The sequence below is a fragment of the Poecilia reticulata genome, linkage group LG9 (genome assembly GCF_000633615.1).
Source record: "Poecilia reticulata strain Guanapo linkage group LG9, Guppy_female_1.0+MT, whole genome shotgun sequence".
In the NCBI taxonomy this organism is placed as follows: domain Eukaryota; kingdom Metazoa; phylum Chordata; class Actinopteri; order Cyprinodontiformes; family Poeciliidae; genus Poecilia; species Poecilia reticulata.
The window spans coordinates 6209155-6235867 of record NC_024339.1 but is presented as its reverse complement, the minus strand read 5'-3'; the positions used below and the strand labels follow the sequence as shown (position 1 = coordinate 6235867).

Here is a 26713-nt window from a genome sequence, read left to right as displayed (position 1 = left end):
GAAACCGGAGTACCTGGAGAAAACCCACGCATGCACAGGGAGAACATGCAAACTCCATGCAGAAAGACCCCAGGCCGGGATTTGAACCCAGAACCTTCTTGCTGCAAGGCAACAGCTCTCACCGAGAGCTAGACCGAAATAAATAAATAAATATAAATATAAATAGACTATGTGAACTATTATAAACTTTGACAAATACCTTTTATTAAAATCAATACCATAAATCTTCTGTTTTATTTTACCGAACTAACTAAACTAAGTACATATTATCCAGTGTAACATAACATTTTCAAAAGTATTTTAATTATGTCTTGTATTCTGTGTGCTTGTATGTATAGTACGGACCATAAAATACCAAAAATTATTAACATAATTTTTTTTTTATACATAGGACGGACAAATTCAACGTGTTGCGTCGCGTTAAATGAAACAGAGTCGGCCCATCCATTAATTAGCTGCTTTCTTTCTGGATTCCTCTCCCTTATATTGTCCTATTAAAAGGTGAGTATGTCAGCAGCGCTTCCCGGTGATCAATTAGGACAGGTCCTCTCCACCGAGAGCTAAATGCTCCCATTCCTCTGTGGGAGGGTAGATAGCTGCACAGATCCCTCAGGAGCTATTGCTTACTTCCCTTCATGGTCCGTCTCCTTCAGGGTCCTGCTGCTGCCCCCCGTGCCATCCCCCCACTCCCCTCACACCAGCCCTACAGATAAGGCAGGGCCATTTATTCTTGTCACATCGCATAAAAACAGCCATCAATTACGGACCCGCTGGTGGAGTCCTGACCCCTCTATTAAAGTGGCGAGAGGAGATTGATGAACAACGAGGTTATGTCTGTGTTTCCTTCTTACGCGGGAAGAAAATAGCAAGAAAATAAAAAACAGCAAATGATTGATTTCCTCTGTTTGGCTAAAATGTGCACCGGGCACCTGTAAAATTGGATATGGTAATTCAGCTGACTGTGGGTTGGGTTGTTCTGTGACGTATTAGAAGAAAGTCTAAATTGGGAAGTAAAGAAGTAATTCCACCTTGATTACTGAAAAGCCAGTTAGCAAAGAATGTAAAAGGCAATCAGGCAGTGATATATCTCTAAAAAGTCAACTTACCACTGAGGATTTCACCGTTGGTGCCCCAGAAGTCGGCAGCTTTGGACGGTCTGTTGTAAAACTCATCTCTATTTGCAGCCAAAATTAGCCTGAGGAGATTGACAGAGAGGCCAAAGAAGTTCTTTTTTTAGATTTGGTCATACAACACAAAGTCACTGAGCCTTTGGGAGACAGGTGAGTTTTTCATACTGGTTTGTAAAGGCACTGAAATTTCATTTCATTTCATTTCATTTATTTATTTATTTCGAACAGACATTAAAAACAGTCGAAAAAGAACAAGAAAACAAAATAGAATGAGACAAACTTAAGAAATAAAATGTCAAACAAATTATTTTGCCCATGTGACATGCAATTTTCTATTTTCTGTTTGAAAAGGAGCAGGTAGAAGATACATCTCATAATATCCTGCCCCTTATAAATCACAGAATTCATTTTCACACTGAAAGTTTTCAACTGTGCAAAAAAAGTAATTGATGCTTCTTATTTCATTGATTTCAAACCGATTGATTTCCCTTAAACCTCCCGCATACTTAGTGTGGTGCTCAGGAGGAGTGTGGCAGATGTCACGGTCGGACAGCGGCGAAACGGGTGAGTTGTCCCGTCAGACTGTTAGTTCCCGAAACTTGTGAAAACTCACGTTGTCAGTGCGACCTTGCTGGACCGTGCAGAGGATAAAAAAAACGTATGGGATCCAAATCACCCTGACTCTTGAGACCGCACAAGGGTGAAAATGGTGCCACATTTATAGGGATGCCACTTTTATGCATTGAGGATCTGTTGTGCCCAAATTCTCTCTGCCAAAGCCAAACATTTTATTCTGCCACTCACTTGTGTTTGGTGTCTCTTATTGGATCGGATGGTTAATGTTCAAAGACACAAGACACATTAGCAGGGAAACAATTTATTCCCTTCAACATGGAGGTCAGTACTGCGTGGAAGAACTAGAACTAGAGCTTGGTACATCCTGCCCCATTTTTGACTGTCTGGTGACCCATCCAGTTGATGCTGCATATGCTCTCCTGCCATGATTGATAAAACAATTTGGACCTCAAAAAAAATAATTATCGATTTGAAGCTTGCTATCTCGCCACCTACTATGGTGTTGTTGTGGGACTGAAAATGCTGGTGGCGATGTTGTCGTTCCAGGAGTTTACACCGACGAAAGTAGTCTGCTGTAAACCAAATCGCTTGAGAGCGACCCCTGGCTAGGTCCGGATTGCACCACCCCTCAGGTTGCAAAAAACAGGGAGGAACACCACAGGATCTGCAAATTGAGACGAATCTGGCCAGAAAAGAACCCAGTCAGCCTGTGGAGAAAGGGCTTAAGAGTGGAAAAATGGGATTGCTGCTGGTTGCAGAATATGACCTTGACATATTTTCAACTCGTAAAAACGATAAGCCTAATTTTCCCATTGAGATAGATTCCACTCCACACCATCACGCAGGAAGAGAGGATTTCTCAAGCTTGAATGCAACACCATTTAATGTAAGATAGGTAAAATTTCCAACAACAATATTTATCATTAAGACAACTAAAAAATTTTACCAAACTCAAAATTTCCTACTTTTTTTGGCAAGGTTTAAAACAAAGCCAGAATGATTTTTTTATTTATTAAAAATTTTACCATTTAAATACCAAAGATAGAGTTTTATATGCACACAAATTTACTCTCCAAAATTCAAAGACTCAGCACACAAAGAGAACTTGCTACTGAAATAGAGAAACACGAAAATAAGGGAGTGAAGGTTATGAAAACTAAAATAACCAGATACTGTACATTACTTAAGGTTCCACTTGTGTAAATAACCAATCCTGATGCTTTCCCCATTCTGGTGTGTCAATTGGATTTTACTGACACATCATGACTGCAACACAATTATAACCTTGAATGGGACTGACATCGTGTGCCTGTAGGTTAATCCTAGAACTGAACTTTGACCTGGGTTACTCAGTTTTTCAGAGAGAGAAACGTTGCCATTATGTTTATGTCTTTAACTTTTTATCTGATGCTGAGTGGTAATTACCTGTAATTACTGCCAATCCTGAGCAGGATTACTATTGCAATAACACATTATGAGTAGGGTAAAACTAACCCTACTTTACAGCAGCCTACGAACTATCATAACATTATAAATATAACCCTGCTAAGCTCTACTAGTAAACTGAAAAAACGTTAGAGCATCCGTCGGCTTTGTTACTTGTCACGCTCAACAGCCAGGCTAACTACCCGTAGCAACACAAGCCAATAACAAAGTATCTCTCTGCTTTGTAAATTCAATACGACCACATGCTCAGTATAACAAAGGCGACAAATAAACAGTTTATCACTGCAGCTTTTGCAATATTTTAAATATTATGGCAGCAGATTTTGCCACTTCTGTTTCAGAATTTACGATATCCTCCCGTTTATTTTTTGCAACTCTTAAACATTTTATTAATCGTAAAATAGCAAAACTCCAACTCCTGACTGCTGTTTAAAAATGTCTATCATTAAAGTCTTTATACACTTGTATACCAGTGGTACACGTGATACATGAACCACTGGTGTTGCTGAAAACTAATTATACTAATTACAACTGTGATAACTGCTGTGATTTTCTTCTACCGAAATGAACATTTTACCTTAAAGTTAAATGTCTGTCATCATTTATTCGCAAACAAAAGTCCATTTTATAGGATCTTATTAACATAATATCACAATTCTGCAAAGTACATGGACTTAAACTAACAATAAAATGTATTGATTTAAACACCATCTGTATGTTTCCCCCGAGCTTGGCCGTGGTCCACCAATTATTCTTTCAAGATGGCCGCCAAAACACAAGACTAAACTGTCCTCTTGGGGTGTTTTAAAGGCTAATGACAGCCTCCTGCAGCCCGCACTATGTGAGTCACCAGTGTTAACTGGAAACAAAGCAAACACTAATGATGCTACACCGGGCACAGCATCTGTTGCTGGATCCTAAGGGAGAGATCCCATACAAGCGTCTCGATCTCCAGTGTCAGGCAGCCGGCTGTATCGTGTTGAAGGCATGCTGGGAAGCGGAGAAGGATCAAAGCAAAACCAGAACTCAGCTGACATTTATTTCTTTTTTGTTCAGCAAACAGAGGCAGTGAACTCATGTGAAATGTTCCTCACAATTTCTGTCTGCCCCTAATGATTCGTCTGGTTCATGTATGAATCCTATGAAATAAACTCTAGAATGTGCTCGTGTTTACAGATAACCCTGAATGTTTGGTTGTTTTTGTGCAACTTGGAAAAACATTATTTCAATGTTTAATGGCAAATCTTAGTGAATGGATAGAAAATTCAGAGGGTCACCTCGGTGATCTTTTGTGCAAATCTGAAAGGGTGGGATGGTGTGGTATTAGGGTGAAGGTTTAGTAAAGTTGGAGCCGTCCTCCGGGAATAAAAGATGTTTACAAAAAAATTAGATCATGAAGAATAAAAAACGATGTTGGTGATTGTACTGCAAAACAAATTTTGTGTAGTTTGAGCAAGATTATTGAAGATCTGAGTAAAAAGATAAAAAACAGAACATCAACAACAGGCCTCCAGTCATATGGTGGGAAAAACATTACTATTTATGAATCAAGTAATACCACTGCCATTAAAAACTAAGCGCTATGCTAATTGTTTCAAGCAACAATTTATGTGGTTCTGGAAAAACTGCTGAGGAATTCTGCCTACCTCTACTGTCCAACTAGAAGAGTAATGCAGAATACAAATAAGTATGATTGATTTATTGGTTTATTTATTGATCACCTTTTTGGTCTTACTGGCAGTTTTTATGATTGATAGATTTTGTGGTTTTAACCTCCACTAGTTGAAGTTGTGGAATTTAGCCCCAGACCCGCTAGTTAAATATTAATTGCTGGTGTGTTGTTGTAAAATGAACTGCGCTATAGGACATAAATAGATAGTAGACTAATGCTATGTTATTGCATTTTAGGAAATACACATTTCATTTGTTTTATTTTTTATTTTTTTTAAGTAATTAAATTATTTGCTCATTTGCATCTTTGAATGCATTTGTAGCATTGTATGGAAAAAAGGCTGAAGCGGTTAAAAGAAAATTCTGCAAAATCAGCATTTTTATTTGATTAATCAATTAATCGTAAGAATATTCATTTACTAAAATAATAGTAAGTCGCGGCCCTAATATTTGGCCAACAAATCACCAACCACAGCAAATCATAGTGGTCAATGCTAATCTCTGGCCGACTGATTGGCGCTTCACTCGTTTAGATTTTTTGTTTATTCAATGACAAGTCAACAAACGGGGAGGGGAAAAAAAACTACATTTTGCCAACTACCATTTCAGAATGTCTCATGAGTATGGTTGGAAAACTTAGTATTTACTAAAAGTCGCCACCAAAGGATGGTGAAGGATCAAGCATCAAGAACAAAAAGCTATTGTGATAAAATACTAATACAAAGGAATGTGGAAGAAAAAAGAACAAGCTACAAGGAGAGCTACAGGCCTCCAGTCAAAGCAGAGGGGAAATAAACTACATAAATAAATTAACCTGCTTTTTGACTTAGTCTTTGCTGAATAAATGAGTATCTGATACATATTTTACCAGTTTTTAGAACTAATTGCAATATTTGTACCAGAAACCAACCAGCAAGCCGAACGAGGACACACCATAATTACATCATTATTGTAAATGCGACTCTACTGTGTCTACATATAAGCCATAATCACATTACAATGCCCTTCAGCTGCTTGGGGAATAAGTTTTGCTATGAAAACTAGCAAAAGGAGGAAAACGACAATATAAACCAGAAATTAGACGTCAAGATAGAGAAATAACAGCATGTGGGTAATCACTGAGTCATCTAAGCTGATTAAGAAGCCAACTCCCGCAGAAACATTTCAGTCATTTTGTTTTGTGAATTTAATAATTACACCTGATGAAGTTGCAAATTTGTTTTTAACACCGCAGAAACCCGAAGTTTACATACGCCAAATCAAAAGGCGGGTTCTGCAAACGTAAGGCTGGAAAATATACAAATAGAACCTTATCAGTGCTGCTTGGAGTTTACTGAATAATTGGCTGAAATGGCTGCCTAAAATGTATGGAGTAGTAATATTAATTATTACAATAATGTCCCTCATTAGTCTCATATCTCTTATGAGGAAGGTCTTCAATGTGTTATGTCTGCAGGACCAAAAATGACAAGTTTCACATCACATATGGGTGATGTCCTCAATAAAACAGCTGATGAGACCCAGAGAAGCCAAACTCAAATCTAAATGTTATTTAAACTTGAGTTTGCCTTGTGTTTGTAGATGCCTGTGGTCAATATCACTGATCTAATCTCTGCTACAACATCTTTACAAATATTTCATCTCAAGTTCAAGCAGAAGAAATACTTCAGAGTGTAACCCCGCCTGATCAAACAATATAATTCCTCATTAACACTGATTCATTGTGGTGTCTCTCTGTGCAAGTTGCGTTATTTAAATTATAATTTGCATACGTAAAATGAAACTAAATGGCAGGTACAGTAACTATATTAACTACAGCACAAAGACCAGAAAAAGACTTTCCTCTGCCTCAACTTGATCAAATAACCCTGAATACATGTTTAAATGAAAGAGGATTCTTCTCAACAATAACTCAAGTTTATCTAACTTGCACAAAACCAAACAAAGTTTAAAAGAAAAAACAGCTGGACTTGAGTTTATGTAATTACTTTGCTACATTGTTAAACAGTTTTTGTTTTTGCCCTGTCCTGGATGACTGAGGACCTTCGCCAGCATAAACTTGCACTTACCTGTGACTCTTTGACCCTGACTGACTGTCCCTCTCTCTGTCTCTCTCTCGCTCTACGTCCCGCTCTGTTGTCTGTTGCTTTGCCTAACAACACCATGATGAAACAATTTCATAAAAACTTCTGCCATTTATTTGTTTTGTTTTATTTTTTAGAAAATGGTATTATTAACTTCCCTTTCAAAGTGCAGCGTTTCTTACTTACTTGGCCTTTTTGCTGCACTGAAAAATGATTGGGTGTCATTTCTTCGCTTGTCTGTCATATTTACTGATGCGGTTGGCTAACAGAAAAACACAAACACACACTGTGTGTTACTTGCAGAGTAGCAGAGAGGCAGCAACGACCTACTGTGAGAAGCTGGTGGAAGGAAACCCAAAACATTTGACCACAAGTCATACAGTTTCATGTTCCCACATAGAAAATGCATGTAATCTTTTCTGATATATTCTTTCATTATTGTTGTATTAAGCAAATACTTTTTATAAGTCTAACTGACATAAAAACAGGAAAGGTTTGGTCTGATTTAACTTCCGACAGTGAGAGGAAAAAATCGTGTCATTTTATTATGTGTATGTAAACTTGTGGTTTCAACTTTACATAATAGACTTCAGATAAATATAACAGCACACAATACATTTCAATTCTCCCCAGGTCCCACTTAGTACTCATAACACACCTCTGTCGTCCTCTCCTTAGGCAAGGTCAGGGCTGGAGAAGGTCAGAGCAGGGCTACGGCCAGGCAGAGAGTTTGCCCTCAACCTCGGGGGGAATATAATGACGTACACCTCCGTATAGCCCACACTGACTGCGTGTAGCGCGCCAGTCTTTACTTCCAGCTGAAAGGAGTTACCATTTACTGCCGGATAAGGGACATGGAGACCGCAGGAAATAAAAAAACAAAACAGTAAATTGATTAAAAACTGACTGTAAAACAAGGCTACTGCTGGGGAAGTCGGGATTACATTTTAACAATTATTGTGAAGTGATTATCTAATCTCTGAAGTGAAAACCAGGAATGCACCAATCCATCTTTTTCACTTACAATAAGATACCAATGTCTGAGATTTCGTATCGGATAATAAATATCTGATACGGGAAAACAGTGCTGAATTGACTGAAAACAAACTGAATGTACTGAGGTTATATTTAATAATAAATCATGTGATCAACTATTTCAATTGGCGCATGAAGAAATGAACACTAAAGACGTACAAATAAATAAAATGCCCTCACTTCAGAGCTCTGTCAGCAACACAATCAACCCAGACTAAAGTAAAACCAATTAGTACAACTTTTTCACTTCTGACACGATGCCAATGTTGCGGCTTTGAGCATTGGCCGATACCAATATTGACCCAATATGACAATGGCACAAATGAAACATTCTTGTATTACTTATTTTGCAGAGTGGAGTGTTAGGAAAGGCTTGATCAAGTGATGGTAGTCAGAGAAAAATAGCCAATAACAGTAGTCATGAGAATAGCTGACCTATTTATTATTAACCAGTGGGTCTGTCTGCAGATACAATTTCTATTGGGGTGAACTAAATGCTGGAGTCCAGTTCTTCTATCGACGGCGGCTTTAGATGCAGGCCGATCTTATCAGATATGAGTTTTTTTTGGCAGATGTCAGACAAATTTCCGATATTAGTATCGAATTCAGATACCCATACAATTTAGTGTTAGGATTACAGTGTTATAAGTACCAATGTTCCACTGTCTGGAGAGTACCAAAGTGTTTTTATTTTCATATTGAATGTCACAGGGTGATAAGAGACTTCAAAACACATCAGGTAATGGAATAAAGCGAATAGATGCACCTCAAAAAGCCCCCCACCCCCCCGCCCAAAAAAAAAAAAATGTACCTAGTCATTTGTTTTTGTTTTGTCTGCCTTTAGTGATTTTGCTGGTTCTCACTCTGGAACCTTCTGGTTGTTTTCTGTTGGCCCCAACTCTGTTGTTTGTGCCTCCCCCACTCAACCTCTGCTACTACTGACAGCAACATCCTTTCTCATTATTTCTGGAAGAAGCAGCGGCACCCTCCGACAAGTTGCAATTCTGAGGCCATCTGACGCACATCTTGTAAGAGCCTCTTATTTACTGTCACTGATTTTTGTCCTGTTTAAGCAGCTGTGCTCCATCGACTGCGTTTCGGATCAACTGACAGTCTGGAAGGAACTGGTTGTGAGGCAGGGATACTTGAAACTAACACATTCGATCTTCTTACGCCGTCAGAGCCTCTCATTTCTAAACAAGAGCAAGCCGACCGAAGCGTATCCCAGCTGATCTGTTGATCTGTTGTTTTCTTCTTTCCTGTTCTGGAGTTGTTCCCGCAAGCGGCCATTTACCAAGGGTTCGAGCAGCATCCCAATTTATCTGTGTCACAATTGATCAAAATATGTCCATTTCTGTTCTCCACTCTGATGTATCCATGCTGCGACTATAAAAGTGATAATGACACATTTTACGTAAAATCTCCATTTCGTAAGACGTCCGATGCGTGACCTGGGTTGTGACATTCTTCCCTCAGCTATATTTCTGGCGATTCAGCCAGTGTTTACGAAACTCTTACACATCTACTTCACAGCAGGACGAATCAGATCCAATACGCAGAAAAATCATGGAAGACATTTTAAAGTTAATCTCTGTAAATGCTCATGTGAAAAATGCGACCCAGTTAGACTTTATGGCACAATGTTTGTGTAAAACTCAAACGGATCTTACTCCATAATAACAGATATAAACAAAACGCTCTATAATTTATCTTCTAAAACTGGCCGGCTGTTATACTCTGCATCGAGAACTGCACCCCAGAGCATTAAAACATAAAACTTAAGCTGCCTTACTTTGTACTTTTTCATAGTTAATGTAGAAAAGCTTTCATTATAAATGAATGGGCACATTCTGAACTTGATCGGTCATTATAATCTCTGTAAATGTTCATGTGAAAAATATCAAGGCATAATCTTCCACAATGGCTCTTAATGACTATCACCAAAAAAGGTAAAGAGCAAACTAATGTTTGTAAAATATGGATAAATACAGACAAATATATAGTTTAGCAGCTTAAAGCTTTCTTATTTTCTTTTTTTTTGGCATAATTACATTGAATTTCTACAACAAAATCACGTTAAAAGTACTAGCAATCATTTTTTGGACCAAGTTTTCTTGTCAGTAGGTTGGCATTTTTAAAGAAAATCTTCCACAAAGATCAACACTCCACAGAAGAAAATGCATCAATTCTCTTTTTTTGCTAATGTTTTTCTTTAGTTCAAAACCTAAAAATGGAAATGAAAATAAATATGCCAAAACTTCTAGATTACTAGTCAAAATGCATGCCATTTTTCCTACATGTCTCGTAACGTTTGTGGCTCTAAATGAGTTTTACTGAACTGGAGAGGGGGCAAAAATGGCTCTTTAGATTGTAGATGTTGCAGACCCCTAAAATCTAGATTAACTAATAATGACAGTTTAGAACATCCTGGTCTTCCTACTAAAAATCAATTTAAAGCACTTATTTCCTTAAGTTTGTTTAGGAAGTTTTCACATCAAAGCATGGATGATTTTGCCTTACCTGTAGGCATTTTTGGACGCAGGCCGAGGATCAAACTTTAAGAAGATTATACACATGGATATTCTGAGACCTGGCGACAGGAGTATCACTCAATCCACATCTGTCTTTATTTAAAAGGTATGTCTGAGGCAAAAAGAGAGAATCAGATCAACAGTTTAGTGTTGAAAGGATGTAATATACCACTATTTCAAAGTGCACAATATCCACCACTGACATTCTGAGTCAAAATAAAGGCCTTTTTATGGTGCAAAAATATATATTTTAAAAAGTACAGTCACACACGACAAAACTTTTGTTTGATGCATGCCATACATGCCTCTTCAGCTATCGAAAGCAAAAGTATTCGTATGGTTTGAACTTTCCCACATTTTTAAATAGTACAACCACACCAACACATCAATGGATTTTGCTGGAATTTTATTAAATAGGTCACCAAGATCAACACATATTAAATTAATTTGGCATGAAAATAAAAATAATATTAGTGCCAATACTTTGGAAAACAACCTTTCACCGAAGGTCTTTTAAACAAGGGGCTACACTTTTTTTTTTTTTTTCCAAATTGGACAAATAAAACACATTGAGATTTGCCATAGCCAAATTCCAGAAAGTTTAAGGGGTATGAATACTTTTAGCAAAGCGTTGCACCTAACAAGCTAAAAGGATAAAAGCTGAGACCTTGACTGTATATTACACTTTATTGTTCACAATATATAAGGAAGTCCAACTGTGTTAGCTAATGGTATTGACAGACTATTGGTATGCATTTGCCTGAGTTGCTCTTCAAAATGAACAAGCATAATTGCGACAACAATCGATAATAAAGGTTACTTTCAACATAACTTAGTTAATAACTAGCTAACATTAGCCTACTAACCAGGTTCAGCGAGAACACAGCAAGTGAAGTTCAGCTGCCTACCTGACCAACGTGACACTACAGAACAGACGGGTTTATTTGTTCAGCAGTGTTTCCCAGTCGTCTTGAACACCATTTACTGCTAAGAGCTACTATTCAGTATCCATTCACATTCCTTGTTGACAACTAAAAGGAAGCGCTTCCAAAGAGTTGCCTCGATTTGTTCTGTCGATTGAGTCGGGCTTCGCTACACCAACGACGTTTGTCTGATTCGCCATTAAACCCCGCCTTTCTGAGCTTTATAAAATGAACAAAACGAACGCATGTCAAAAGGGGCTCAAAGGTTGGATGTAATTCGTGGCTCCGCACCATTTACCCGCCTGCGTGGTAAGCGGCACGGCGAGCAGAGGGAGTTTTCGCTCCATTTTAATCAACATTGATAATATCCGTAGCAAGCGGAGAAAGATGTACATGCAATGACTGAGTAACCGAAAGTTACATAGAAAGGATGATGTTCACATCAATATATTGCTTGGTATTTGTCAAAGTAAGTCTGCTTAACACCATTAATTCCAGATAGGGTGTTAATGAGCATGTAAACTTGGTCGGGTTTCCCCCCACCCCCTATATTTTGAAATTAAATTATCAATACCTTTTGACCTAATAATTGATATGCCTCGCAGTCCGTGGTTGAGAGCAATAACTTTGCTATCCGTGGTTGAGAGCAATAACTTTGCTATTCATTCAATCCTGAAACGCCTCCCTTCCACCCAAATCCCACACCGGTTGACGGAAAAGGATTAATACCGACGCATCGGCTTCGTCGTCCTTTAGAAATGACACGTTAGTGCGTCCGCCATATTGTGAGTGTCAGGTTAGCCTATAATAAACAACGAAAGGCATGCTTACAGACTTTAATTAATAACTAATGTTTACGTCAAAAGCAATTTTAATAGACAATATATGAACATACACAATTAAGAATTTACGAATGACGATACGACGAGGGACAAGAAATAATAACACAAACATTGGGGTGGAACAATGAGCTTACCATGCCACAATAATTTCGTTGTTTTTATGCTAAATAAGCTTAATTATTTTTCCCATGTTATTTTATATTAAGTTGTATAATAAGGAGAGGTAAGAAAAAACCTGTATTATTATTATTATTATTATCACATCCAGTAACTTAGAATAAGTGTTCCGATAAGACGTCAAATTAAAAGTACCTTTTGAAAAATACAACGTTTAAATATACTTTTCATTCAACTCACTTAAAAAGTCTTTTATTGTTCTGATGTAATATTTTAATCTTATGTTGTGTTTTCATGAACTACAAGCGGAAAACCACCATAATTAGTGGAAATAAAAGCTTGCAAGCATCAGTCCGGTGCAAGGAATCTATAAGTGTCACTTGTGAATTTAGTACTGAAATAAATACACTTTTTGATATTGTAATTTATTCAGTGCGACTATAGGTAAGTAAGCTAAAAACAAATAAGGGGTATTGATACTCATTAACTATTTTTTGTGGAATTTAGAATGGTCATTTAAAAAAATATATATATATTTGATACAATTTTCGTACATGAAGTATTTACATCTGCGCAATAGATTTATTTATTTAAGTTGTTATTTATTTAAGTCGTCAGAGTAAATATTTACTCTAATAAATTTCTTACTGAAATTTCCTCCAGTACTGCACAAGTGGCGGTGGGGCGGAGACAGACTCGCGGTGACCGACAGCATCCAGCACTTTTTGTTGATGAGAGGGACAAACGCCTGCTCCTGCTTTTCATTCAACTCAACGTCGCAGTTGCTAAATTCACTATTAATAATGACCGCTTTGAATGCAACTTTGCAAGCAGTTGGATTACTTTAGTTTTTCTTATGTGGCACTCGACCGAAGAGACACACAAAGCTGGCAGGTCCGACCTGAGATTCTGGAGCTTGTGAATTAAAAAAAAAAAAAAAAAAAAAAAAAAAAAAAAAGAGTAGTCTCTGCAGCAGCTAATTGCATGCAAAATAACGGCGTTCATCTGAGGCTCCGGTTCTGATCCGCTCCCTCACAGGGGGCAGAGTCACTTCGCCTTCGAGGACAACGATGACCAGGAGAAGAAACTGAGGTACAGTTGCAATACCGCTTCCCCTTGTCTGTGCTGTGGCTGTAATGCCAAGTTTTTGGCTCGTGCCGTTGCTGCTCAGTAGGAGGGGGGTGTGACAAAAAAAAAAAAAAAAAATTAAATAGCAGCCATGTAGTAACGCGGTCAGATAGCACTGAGAAAGATGCACGCTTCCTTACGGAGGAATTAGTTCATGAAACGTTACGACGGCATAGGACGCAAGAATCTGCTTTGTTTACATTTATCTAGTTAAAATGAGACTTGAGGGGGATATTAATGTTAATAAGGGGTTAGCTGCGCAAAATAGGCTGACGGATATATCTATTTATTATTATTGTTGTTATTTTTGTGCTCGTGGCTGTAGTCCTGGACCCGTCTTGGTAACGGATGCAGTGAATTGGAACGAGCGCTAGCCGCAACGAGCTGTCAATCATCTTTCTAGTAGTCCATTGTTTTGCTCCTCCTGTTAGAGACGGAGTTACCATGGAGAGTCTTCCGGTTTCCCCCTCCTGTAATCACCTTATTTGGAGAAGGGGCGGCCATGTAACAGTTTGACGGATGGGGTTCTTGTTTTAGCACGTAGTAAAACGCTGGATTGGGGGGAAGGTTTCAGAACAACCATCAGCAACGACCTCCTCAGACAAAGTTCTCATTAAAGTTTAATTGGCTCTGGTCAGCTTTTTCACACCCGATAGCCTCTAAAGGCCCCAGGAGGCTGGAGGAGGCACTTACTGCTAGCATGGACATTCACTTTGAAACTCGAGATTTGAGATATTTACTTTGTGTTGTTGATATTAGTGTCTTTTATATATATATATATATATATATATTGGCTACTCAATAAATTAAAAGACACATTTGCCTACAGTCATTTTCAATATTGCTGAAATAATACATCCTGATAAAAATATTAGAAAATCATCAATTGACAGTTTTTTAAAATTATTATTATAATTGCAAAGCCCATATCTGTTGTATTATTTCATAATTTCCCCTCTTTCTCATCTTTATTTTTGCTTCCATCACTTTGGGATCTTGGGCATCATTGTCTGTGTCAGATGTGGGTACACACAGCAGCAAGATTAAATGGGTTTGATATATTGTTAGCATGTAAAACATAAATTCCTGATGCCTGGAACATTGTGGTCTATATTAAATTGCAAGCAGTGCTACGGGATATTAATATTGTGTTCTTTTAACTGATTTCACAATATTTTGTGATACATTGTGAAGCTCTGAGTGCACAATTCAAGGCAACTTGTGTTGCTTGTCTATTTGCTGGACAGTGTCAACAAAAAGTGGGTTTTTTATTTATATAACTTTTTTTTTTAACTGTAAAGTTTTGTACAGATAGCTAAGGAATACTAATAACAGGTTGCGAAGGCAAATGAGAAATTAGAGGAAATTAGAACAGAGGCAACCCAAGATTTTTTTTTTCATTTATTCATTTCACTCTAGTTGTTGTTATAGTCTGGAGGTTATTACCCAGTATCTATAGGCTCAGTCCTTAGTAAGCAGTGATCTTTATTTATCAGTCGGCCTCTTGAAATGAAATTACATGTTGGCACAGTGAAATTTTAACAGGATGCATTTTGTGCTCATTTGCAGTCAGAGAGAAAATTGTTCTCAGCATAAAATATTTTCAGATCAGTTTCTGAACACGACCAGAATCAATAACTGTTGAAAAGTGAGCAAAGCTCTGGTAAAGAGGAGGATTAAACATGAATACTAACTTTAAAATATATACATAATACTTGCTGGCTCTTACACATATACACAATGTGATGAATACCTTCCTTTTTCCAGTCAGTGTTCAGTGCAGGTTAGCTAGCTGGGATGAAGACCTTTTCATTTTGTTTATTACATCAGACTTCTCTTTCCTTCCTTTTTTCCTTTTCTACTATGAAATGCTAAATGTAGATGTGCCAGTCGGGCTCTATATTGCCGATAACCAATTCAGTTTCTTAGAACTTTGACCCACCAATTTTGCTTTCACCCATTCAATTTTTTGTCTATTCAAAAAGATTTTTTTAAATGCTCTGCAGGTTCTTTGATAGAAGTAGTAGCTTTTAATCCAACAGAAAATCAAGGAATTGCATCTTCCCAGGTACGCATCAGAGCAAAAATATATATTTATCTCATTTCGTATTAAACTCAAAACAACTACACTAACCTACACTGTGTTAGTTGTTTAAAAAAAAAAACAAAAGAGAAAATATGAAAATGCATAATTTTCAAAATTTGATTTACCAATAAAAGGGAGAACTAGTCCGAACTCCGAACTCAGTCTAAGCTAACTGAGAGACTTGTATTGTAAATATCACATCAAAAAATCATTGGGGTATTTCTACTATACACACACGGAGTCCTCAGGAGAAATGCAATGCATAACACTTTGGTGTGTGGGTTAGAGCTATAGAAGACCTACAGTGTATCTCATAAATGTAATCAATAGAAAAGAAATTACCTAATACCACCATGTGTATCTCAATGTAGATATGTTTCAAGTTATGTTCTGCAGACAGATAAAATGTTCTCTTAATTGTATTAGCCCTGCACCCATCTCAGTGTGGTTGCATGGTTAGTGTAGCATTTCATATCCAAATGTGAATCATGTTTTAGTAGCAACTGCAGTGCCATGTATTTATTCTGTTGTCTTTACTCTTCTTAAAGACTGCAGCATTTATGAGTTGAGTATCTGTGTATTGAGACTGAAGAAAGGTACTTTTAAATTTGTCCTCTCATTCACACAGACCATTTATTAAAGGGACAGTATTATGTATTTTCCAGGCACATGGTGCACTGTCGAGTAACTATGCTAACTTCAGTTGCTATAAAAATGATGTGAATATCAAGCATGACTGTAAAAAAAAAGTGACATTACAATTTAAAGCCTTAAAATTGGGCATCTGTCTCTTTAAGAAACTTCTGCTCTTTCTGAAGCTCCGCCTTCAGGAAGTCATCAAAACATGGCTCCTCTATTAACCATTTAATAATGTTTACATCAGCTTTTCACTGCGAAGTAGCTCCTGTAATGAGCTCAGCTGATGTGTAGATCCACCATGTGTTTGCTAATTGGTCCTGGCTAGTCTGAAGGAGCTGAGGAGGAGGATGTGGGGGTGAGCAGCTCTGCAAGGTGAAAGCTTGGAAACTACAGCTCAGAGGTGGAGCTTCGTCCTCGAAGGCAGAGCTAGGCTCACCCAGCTGAATGGTTGCCAAAGGAGATTAAAGGATTTCTCAAGCATCCCTGGACTGTTGCCATGTAATAATCAAGGCAACAGTCCATGGATGGTTTTATTGAAAGAATAACATTATAACATGATATAAAGGTCAAAAAAGTCAAATCTACATAATCGTCGTTATGTTTAAACAAACAAACAAACAAAAAAAATCTAACAGTACAAAAAGCGAATATATTTTCTGACAGGTTACATTTATGACAGATATGTGTGTGTGAAAGCTGAAGTGGCTGTGATTCAGAGGTTCCTTGGCTGTGATGGATTGTGCATGGGAAGTGCGTTCCGGTGCGTTCCGGCGTGCACTAGCAAGCGGTTTGGGGTAAAGCCAGTCCAGTCAATGGTTCTTTGTAGAGGAAGCACCTGCAGCGCTCTGCCTTCTGCTCCAGAAGTGATTAACATTCACCTCCAAACTCCACGCTCTCCCCTCTCTCCAGCCCCGAAGCCCACCCATCCTGACTCTGCTCCGTTGACTTGGCACCTGCACGGCCTCACCGGTTTTGCGAACCCCACAGCTCACGTCTTTGTCTAGATAGTCAAGGCAATGCGACGGCAAAACTTTGTTCAGGTGTCCATTAAATTATTTTCCCCCTCTTGTTCAAGTCAAGTTTTTATCTCCATTCATTTGCTCAGCTAACTGTTTTATTGGTTTAATTAAGAACTGGATTGGATTGGTGTGCTTTCGTTTTAATGGTGTGTGCACAAAAAGGCGCCTGCTGGGTTAAAATGCATTTGTAGGACTTAAAGAACGGATTTCTTGTTGTTCTCTGTGAATAAGCAAAAAAATAATTAGTGAAAATCCAACAATTGTGGAGATTTAGAGAGCCTTGCTTTTTTTTTTTTTAAAGTTTATTTGAACCAGTAAAACAAAGTGTGAACTAAAATGCGTTACTTTTATTTCGGTGAATCTTTTTCTGGTTCAGAATTATGACTTTAGTCACAAGAACAGGAAGTGAAGTAAGTTTGGTGCTGATGATGATCCCAGTGGTAGGAATCTTTGGCAGGAGCAATGATTAAAGGAAAAAGTTAAATATTTTAACTATTACGGTGTGCTCCGGTTAGCCCTCTCATGATAACAAATTTGGGTGGATGATAAATTGTCCCAGAATTTACTGTGATGAACAATATTATTGTGATATTGAGAGCATTTTCAGGTGATATAATGCTATGGGCATAATAATACAAGAACACATTCTCAAAGATCAATAATTGTTCAATTTGAATTTGACAATGGAACTGGAAGACATTTTAAATATCCAAATATATAAACAAAACAACAGAAACACCAAATAAAGCAAATTATGAAGTCTCAGTAAACAAAACTGACCAAAGAGTGAGTGAGTTAACCGATGCCACCTACCTTATTTAGCTAGCTGTGATAGGTTGAGCAGCCAAAGCTTTTCCTCTGCCTAAATCTCCCAGAATGCTCTGCGGTTCTGATTCGGAGTTCAGTGAATGTTCTGTATATTGAATATTCTCTGAGATGTATCATTTACTGGTGTTGATTAGTGTGTTCATCGCCATGTATATTTTCAAAAATCCACTCTACGTTTGACTCGTCCATTTATTCCATTTTTATTTGTTTCATCTAATTCCAGTGGAGTTCAGACCCTCTAAAAACTGCACTGACATCGTCCCTACGTCAGGAATTTTGGCTGAGTTGGATTCAGGCGCCAACACGGGAACTGAAGCAGGTGGAATATCTGTGCAGATTTTTTGTTGTTGTTGTTTTTATCAGAACCATAATAAATGTTTTCAAAAATCCACAAATTGAAAGTGAAATTAAACCGATGTTAACCTCAGAACTGCATGAGAGTTCCTCCTTAATTCCAACTCGTACCAGTGGCGTTACTATTAGGCTATGCTCAGATGCTGCTATTGTGAGTCTCATTCTCAGCGGGATTCTTTTTTTTTTTATTAATTAAATTTGTTTTGTTTTTTTTGCTCAGTGAGTGGTTGTGTCCTTAAATTGCAGGGTCAGAGCGGACAGTCCCCTTACTCTCACACACACGCACGCACACATAGTGACGCTTGTTTCAAAATTGGTTTTAAATCAGATTTTCTCAGCATCATTCTCCCTGGCCAGTTGTTGGGACCTCCGTCTGTGTTGTTATTAGAGCATCAAGCGGCCTGAGCTTTGTAACATGCTGAGTCGCTGATAATCCACTCCCCTTTTCTTACGCCGCCCCCCTTGTCAGGGCTCTGCATTAACAGATAGCGCTGATTGAATTCCTCTCCTGACTATTCCCAAACCTCGCCCAACCTCCTCACCCCCTTCCTTGGTGGATTGAAAAAAGCTTTAAATCTCAGTTAAATAAAAAAATAAAAAAAGTAAGATTCGCAAACACATGCTAACTGAATATTCTCTTTGAGTTGTAATTGGATTTTTTTTTTCTTTAGTTTGCTTCCAAATGAGATTTCGGTAAACAGAAAATAGTTGTCTGTCGACTGTTAGCTCTCCATATATGCTGTAGTTTACCTCCCTGCTCCACTCCGCAGCTTTGGGTCTCTGTGTCACTGACGGATTAGCCCCGCCCGCTACGTTCTGGTGTGCCTTGATTATGTCCAGGGATAAGAGCCGCTTAATTGTAATCGCTGGAGCTGCCCAGAGCACTGTAAACAGTGGAGCACAGATCAGCTCAGGGTGCACACTGATGCACCATATGAAGAGAAGAAAGACAATAAAAAAAAAGAAATAAAAAAGAAAAGCAACACTCCTGCTCACACAGCCAAATATTTTGAAGATGATTGTGCTTCAGCTAGATTTAAATGTTTGGGCGTGTCCAGTGGGATGTAATTCTTGCATGCAATTTTCAGTTGCTGACAAAATTACATAATGCAGTTTGATTTCTTGAATTACCCGATTAGCTGACTTTGTGGTCTCAGCACTGAGTCGGCATTTGCATTACAGGTTCCCAAGCTGCAATTTCATTTGAATATCTTAGATAGTACATGTTATTTATTGATTGATTGTGGAACTGTGCCCCAATTTCATTGTGCTTCTGTTCACTGTATGAAAATGTACAACGACAATAGAAACTTCACCCCCCAAAAAACAACAAAAAATATCAACGGATAGTGAGATTCTTCATTTTTCTACAGAAAACTTTGCATTTAAGTGAATCCACAAATAGACCAGGGTCCATTGTAAATTGATCGATTGACTGATTAACTGATTGATCCTGGTCTTTCCAAATCATCTAATGTCAGACAAATGTCATTTAGCATCATGTTCCATAAAAAATCTATTTATGATCACTTCATAGCCTTCTGACTGGCCATCAGGTTAGATTGTGAAGTAAAGATTCCCTACAGAAACGATGCTGGTCATCCTGATCCAGCATTTTACTCTAAGGTATTTTGCCTCAAAGGTCAAACAAAAGGTCCATTCATTTTGAGCTACTTGTGCAGATTGTGTAATTTCATGAGTAAATGACCTATTGTGCCTGAAAAAAAAAAAAAAAAGATTGTAGAGAAAAACCAATGGTGTTGTCTTGTGCTGGTTATTTTTAATCAGTGCCTGGGACATGCTCCTTTGCATCACTACTCTTCTTTACCGTTATTCTATGTCCTCCTCTGGTTGGCTGATGTAACGATCCTAGAGCAAGTCTTTAACAGGACGCTGCACCAAGCCTGTCATCTTTCACCGACAGTTTCTTCTGATTCCCAGCAACAACACTCTCTTTTGTATCTTTCGGTTTCCTAATTTTTGGTTTCTTTTTAATTCAAAAGTTGAAGAAGTCCTCAGTTCCTTGAAGTGGCTGCTACCTTACTTGCTGATAATTTGTGGCTTTGTTTCTATTGGATTTCTGCACTGAAGCTTCAAAGTGTGAAATGAAGTTGGCACATCATCAAATGGTTTTCCGCTGTCGAGGTGGGTAGGGGGGTTGCATAAAGCGTCTGGCTGGTACGTGCAATTTGTCTGGTTTAATCGGTAATTGTTTCGAAGAGAAAAACAGAAAATTCACTGGGAAAGAAGAATATTTTTATATTTCTCTGTGGCACAGGCAGTGAGATTTCTCTAGTCAATCTCCAGAGGTCCATGCCTTCTAACCCCATCAAGAAGGGTAACATGAGGTATTTGCTGTTTGTGTTTCTCTCATTTTTTAAGGAATCCACATTTGTTCTTCCTCTCGATTTATTCGACTTGATTTTAAAGACCTGCTTCATGCTCTAGGTTTTAATGTCAAGTCTGCCTTTTGTTTTGAAATCTCTTCCATCATCTGTAGAGCAGGCAGTGTCTGTTTAGAGATACTAAGATCTCTGTTACCAGAAGGCAACCACAGCTGCCGGTATTTTTCTGTAAATTATAGTTGTTTTTTTTTACAGTGTACATGTTATCAGCAACATAATAAAATCATCATTACAGATCAAATATAATGGTCAATGTTCCATTTATTATGCTTCAAAGGCGACTCTAGACAGGTGGGTTTTTATTCTTGATTTAAAAGAACTCAGTGTTTCAGCTGTTTTGCTATTTTATGGAAGTTTGTTCCAGATTTGTGGTACATTAAGCTAACGTTGTTCCAAGATTCCAACAAAAGTGAAACACTGGGAAAGCTTTAAAATTGACAAACTATTGCTTTCAACAAGCAGAAACTTATAGTTGATTGTTTTTTCCATATGTAGAAGTTTATGTCACATTTATTGGCTGTCACCGTCTTGTGTTGACTTCCCTGATACTCAACGAAAAGGTTGAGGAAACTGAAGTGCTCCCAAAATAGACCTTGTCGCATCGGGAAACAATAAGGTCTCCTGCTGAATTAAATAAAAATGCAAAACAAAAACGGCATTATTAGTGAAACCATTCATCTGCATTGGCGCTTTTCAAGATAATGAAATCCCTCAGACGATATGTGATGCTGACAGGGATGACTCATCTGAAGCCACAGGTAGAGCAAAGATGGAAATCTCAACAGCCTGTTTACTTCAGCTTTCTAAATGAGCAAAGATGAAAAGAAGACACGAAATCTGTTAACGGGATAAAAATACTGTGCCTCAAAGAGCAGGAAATATTTACAATTAAATCACGTATTTTATAATGATGCCGAGATGCAGGCGTCCAAGCATTTACTGACTGGAATAAAATGTAAAAAGTAAAAAAATAAAAAAATAAATAAAAATTCCCTCTAGGTGTGAATGTGTTTGGATTCAGGATGTCGAACCTAATTAGAGAAACTGAAGATCTTTCTCTTCGCTTCATTGATGTTTGCTCTCCTGCTGCGCCATTCATTTTTCCCGGACATTCACAGGAGGCGCAATTTGGGCGAGAAAGGTGGCAGAGAGCATCAGTCATTTCAGAGGCTATAGGTGAGAAAATCATAGCAAATAGCCTAATAAATTTGACTATACGGGATTAATGAGATCAGGCTTTCTCAATGTTTTGACTGTTTTCTTAGTTTAATGAGCTATGAGGAGAGCATTCAAAGAAATCCTTGTTTTAATTTTAATTTTGGTTATGACAGGCGTACAGCCATTTAGTTTAACTTTGCATAAAGTGCTTCATATAAAAAAAGAATCTGTCTGTCAGCACAGACTTAGTTTATGTCTGTTTTTAGTCATTATTTTTGGATGATGTTGATGCAAGTGGACAGCTCTGTTCTCACCAAGCCCGATGTGTCTCCTCAAGACTCCAATGGAAATCCTTTATTTGGTGTCAGACTTTCTTGATCTTTATGCAAACAAACCTGGTCAACATATGAAACTGCCTCATAGGATTGCAGCCGTTGTGTAGAACTGTGGTTGTCAACCATTTTTGGGCCAGTGCGCCCCCTATCGATCCAGTATTCAGGTTCCATACCTCCCTGCCACATTAAATAAGGTATAGGCTGCATTTGATAAAAATTATTTTATCGTCATTTTTGCACATCTCTGAATTATTAGTTTCCCACAGGACAGAAAGAGCTACGTGAACAGAAGGTTTTACAGGTGTAAGACAAATACGACAATCATTCAACTTAAATTTGGGCGACCCAACAGCAGCCAATCAGAATGGCGAAAAATTTCAATTCAAATTTTGATTATAACAGCAGCCATTTTGTTTCTTGTATCATAGTTGCTAAGTCTTGCAAAAATAAAAAATAAAACAAACAAAAAAAAACATCCAAACAAAAGGAAAAACCAGTGATTTGTATAACACCAGTTTGAACTACTCGTCAAAAACTGTGCTCTGCCACATTAAACATGGATACAAGTGCAGCTGTATCAATCTGAATTCTTCTACTCTTCAGTGTTTCTGTCAGTTTCTTGTGACGCAGCTCCGTGCTGCATTCAGGAGAACGTGACATTTGCTAAATTTCATCTGCTAAATTTCACCCACATGGCATTTACTGTGTAAACCAGCGCTCTAAATGGAAAAACACAAGTACTGGTCCTCCTCTTAATGCCATACAAAAATGGGACAGAAAAATGGATGATATTTTTATATACACCTGTTTATTGAATTTATAGGTCAGTAATTTTACTGTACAGAAATGACAAAAGTTCTTAATCAAATCCACACGAGCCAAATTGAAGGTGTCATGGAGTCACACCAGGGGAGCTACAGTGAAATAAATCTAACATTAAGAAATAGCTAGACTTAAGAATCATAATTAAACTAGAGGAAGAAAGAATAACTAGACACAAGACAAAAACATAAACTAGAATCACTAAGCTGAGCTAAAGTAAAAAAAAAAAGAAGAAACACTGATCTAATAAAAATAAGAAAGTAACACAGAAACAAACAAACCCCAAAAGAACTCAGACAAACCAAGATCCTGGCAAAAAACCTTAAAAAGCCCACATCAAATATGACCGAATATCAAAATCTAACGTGCATGATTAACGCTTCCTTCCGCGTTGTGGTCAAGCACCTAATTTATGGAGGGGGTCATGTGAGACGGCCTCATGAAGAGGCCTGTCAAATGAAGACAGGAAGATGTTTTTCTCCCCTACCTAAGAGCTGGCAGTGGGAATAAAGGGACACTGTCACAACATGAATGTGCTGAAGGAGGTGCCAGCTCATTCATCAATGCCAGGCTTTATGTGTGGGACGGTTTTTGATGTGCAGGGCTTGCGCTGCAGAGGTCTTCTGTGGACTCTGAAAGCCAGGAGCTCTGCCCAGCTGGGACAGGGCGACGGTGGACGCCGGCTGCTTTTCCTGCCTCCTACTGCAAAATGTTCTTGGCAAGAAGTTCCCAGACCACGATAATGAAGCGTACCCATTGAGTTTTTTAAGAGCGTAATATAGAATCGGAGCCCATCTTCTGTCCATGAGCGATCTCTGTTTTTATATTGACGTCTCGTATACGAAGTTCTGTGCTTCATGTACTGTTCAATTTTTGTGATTGTGATTAAATCAATTCCTGCTGCTGCAGAGCTTTGCAGCACAGGGGGCAGCGCTGCAGTGGTTATGAAGGTTTTTTATTTTTTTTCTCAGCCACTGACCGACATCTACTGCAGTAGATTTTTGCAAACACGGATGTAGGTAATTACTGCAAGGACTCCCGGCGCGTCGTTTGTAGAATAATTGAAGCTCAGTCGGCATTAGAATCCACATAATCCTGTTAAACTTGACTGCTGATGAACAAAAAACAAAGACAACCTTAGCCCCTTTTTTTTTCTCCCATCCCTTCTTTGACAAGTGTGTTGCTGAGTAAATTCAAATGCATGTCCTTGGTTGTTGCTATGGTATCTGTGCAAACTCCCCTTCATCTTATGTGCCTTAAACACTGTAATCCTCTTATTCTGGTAGTTGCCCCACTTCAAAACCTCACTTCCAGCAGGCCCCGTCTGAGCTGCTGCTGCTGCAGGGTGGTGCTCCGTTTGTGCCAGGGTGCTGTCTGAGTTACTTCTGCTCGTTCAGGCGACTTCGCTGCATTCACAACCAGAGGTCACCACGGAAACCCGCAAGTGCCTTAACAGTTATGAAGTGATGCGAATTGATACGTGTAATGCAGGTGTGCGGGTCCATGCCTGTGTAAAATTGCAAGCCCGATATTAGTGCTAGTCCCTTGCATGTGGTTCCTGCTGGGTAAATGATGAGTGATTTCACAGCTTTAGATTTCTACACGAGGAAGTCAAGAGAGGGAGAGATGAACAGATAGGAAGAAGGCATTACTGGAGCATGGATTGATTTAATCTTTCACCCATTTCTTATGTATAAGTTCGTCTGAAAACTTTTTCACTGGGAGAAAAGTGTTTTCAACTCGTGTTGAAATCATAACATATGTCTGTGACATTTATTTACTGTTATTTTGATGCAAGAATGGATACAGCGTAACATTTTGCAATGCAATTTGCTAATTGTGGATGAGCTAACCGTTATTAGCAGTACAAGTCAGTGAAAATATATTTTTTCCATGTAGACATTGAAGCACTGAGATTGTTTGTGCCACTATGATAACTGTCTGTTGTGCCAATAAAAAGTTTAAATGTGCAACTTTTACTATGTTTTTTTTTTTTTTTTTTTACTCCACGCACAAATATTGGATTCTAAACTCAGGTCTGCTCTGTGATCACTAACTTTCCCAACTGGAATTCTGACTTTAGGGAACATTATTGTTAAGAACTTAAAAGAGATGCCTTTTTAAGCATAAATAATATGTATCAAAAGACAAAAAACATGGTGCGTTCATAGTCGCACAGTTCAAAATCACATCCAGCTATTACATAAAATCAGGTAAGTGGATGAATAGTTTCTTTCAGCTGAAGATATTTTTTAATTAAATGAATAAATGCTGCATAAATGTTTTTCACATGGTAAGAGTGGGTTTATTATATAAAAAATATTGGATGACCACCTGACTTTTTTTTAAGTAAATATAAAAGTTGCTGAAAATATTATAGTTTTGTCACAATGAACTTAAGCAGTATACCATTGGAAACTGAAATACACATCAAAATCTTAAGACCAGTCAAAAATTGCAAGAATTTGCATTTTGCACTATTGGATCTGAAGAAGGTTCTAAGTAGATGTTAAAGGAAAAAAATCAGTGTAAGAGACGAGAACTTTTGAGCGGAGAATTTTCTGAAAACTGCATTTACACTCAAACATGATTTTTTCAGCTTATCAAAAGTTTAAGACCATAGTCTTTAATAGGCAAAAGCTGTGCAAAAATCTGGATTCCATGTCATTTTCTGTCAAGTCTTTACACTGTCAAGACCTCCTGATGGCAAAAAGCTCACTGACTTTGAATGTGGTAGGATTGTTGAGCTGCATATGCAAGGCCTCTCACAACGTGCCATCGCTGCTGAGGTTGGACACAGTAAGACAGTCATTTTGCATTTTTTAAATGATCTTGAGGGTTATGGAACAAAAAAGTCAAGTGGTAGACCCAAAAAAATTCACCAGCTCTGAGCCGCAGGATCCGATTGGTTGTCCGTCAAGACACGGGACAATCCTCTACCCAAATTAAGGCCATTACTGGTGCTGACTGCAGCCCAATAACTATCAGAAGGAATCTGCAAGAAAAGGGCTTCAGAAACAAAAAACGTCGTCAAAGGCCACGTCTTCAACGCCACAAAATTGCCCGTTTGGACTTTGCAAGGGTGCACCAAACATGGGACATTGAAAGATGGAAGAAAGTTGTCTTCTCTGATGAGAAAAATTTTTACCTTGATGGTCCTGATGGCTTCCAACTTTACTGGCATGACAAGGAGAATCCCACCTGAGATGTTTTCTACACGGCACAGTGGTGGGGGCGCCATCATGATTTGGGGTGCGTTTTCCTTAAATGGAACAATGGAGCTTCAGGTTGTGCAGGGGCGTCAAACAGCAGCTGGCTATGTGGAGATGTTGCAGCGGGCATCCCTCATGACTGAGGGCCCTCGTCTGTGTGGTAATGATTGGGTTTTTCAACAGGACCATGCTGCAGTTCACAATGCCCGCCTGACAAAGGAGTTCTTCCAAGAGAATGACATCACTCTTTTGGACCATCCTGCATCTTCCCAATTGCGAACATTTGGGGATGGATGGCAAGGGAAGTTTACAAAAATGGACATCAGTTCCAGACAGTGGATGCCCTTTGTGAAGCCATCTTCAACACTTGGA

General features: G+C 38.3%; 2 protein-coding genes across 9 annotated transcripts in view; both read right to left on the bottom strand.

Moving 5' to 3' along the window:
* Positions 1-18103, bottom strand: part of tango2 (transport and golgi organization 2 homolog (Drosophila)) — a 31107-nt gene extending 13004 nt beyond the window's left edge. For 2 of the 8 annotated variants that reach the window (XM_008417631.1, XM_008417633.1), the window contains exons 1-5: positions 10463-10549; positions 7566-7745; positions 7094-7169; positions 6893-6975; positions 1107-1195 (exon numbers count right to left, since the gene is read on the bottom strand). In XM_008417631.1, the coding sequence (XP_008415853.1) occupies positions 1107-1195; positions 6893-6975; positions 7094-7132 (211 nt within the window). In that variant the 5' untranslated portion in view covers positions 7133-7169; positions 7566-7745; positions 10463-10549. Of the gene's footprint in view, positions 1-1106; positions 1196-6892; positions 6976-7093; positions 7170-7565; positions 7746-10462; positions 10586-11339; positions 11585-13003; positions 13027-18040 lie in introns of those variants that run through there. The other 6 variants (XM_008417632.2, XM_008417635.2, XM_017306601.1 and 3 more) reach the window with 6 other exon arrangements.
* The window catches only part of galnt9 (polypeptide N-acetylgalactosaminyltransferase 9), a 1026805-nt gene that overhangs the window by 858106 nt on the left and 141986 nt on the right, over positions 1-26713 (bottom strand). The gene's annotated exons all lie outside the window — the stretch shown is intronic.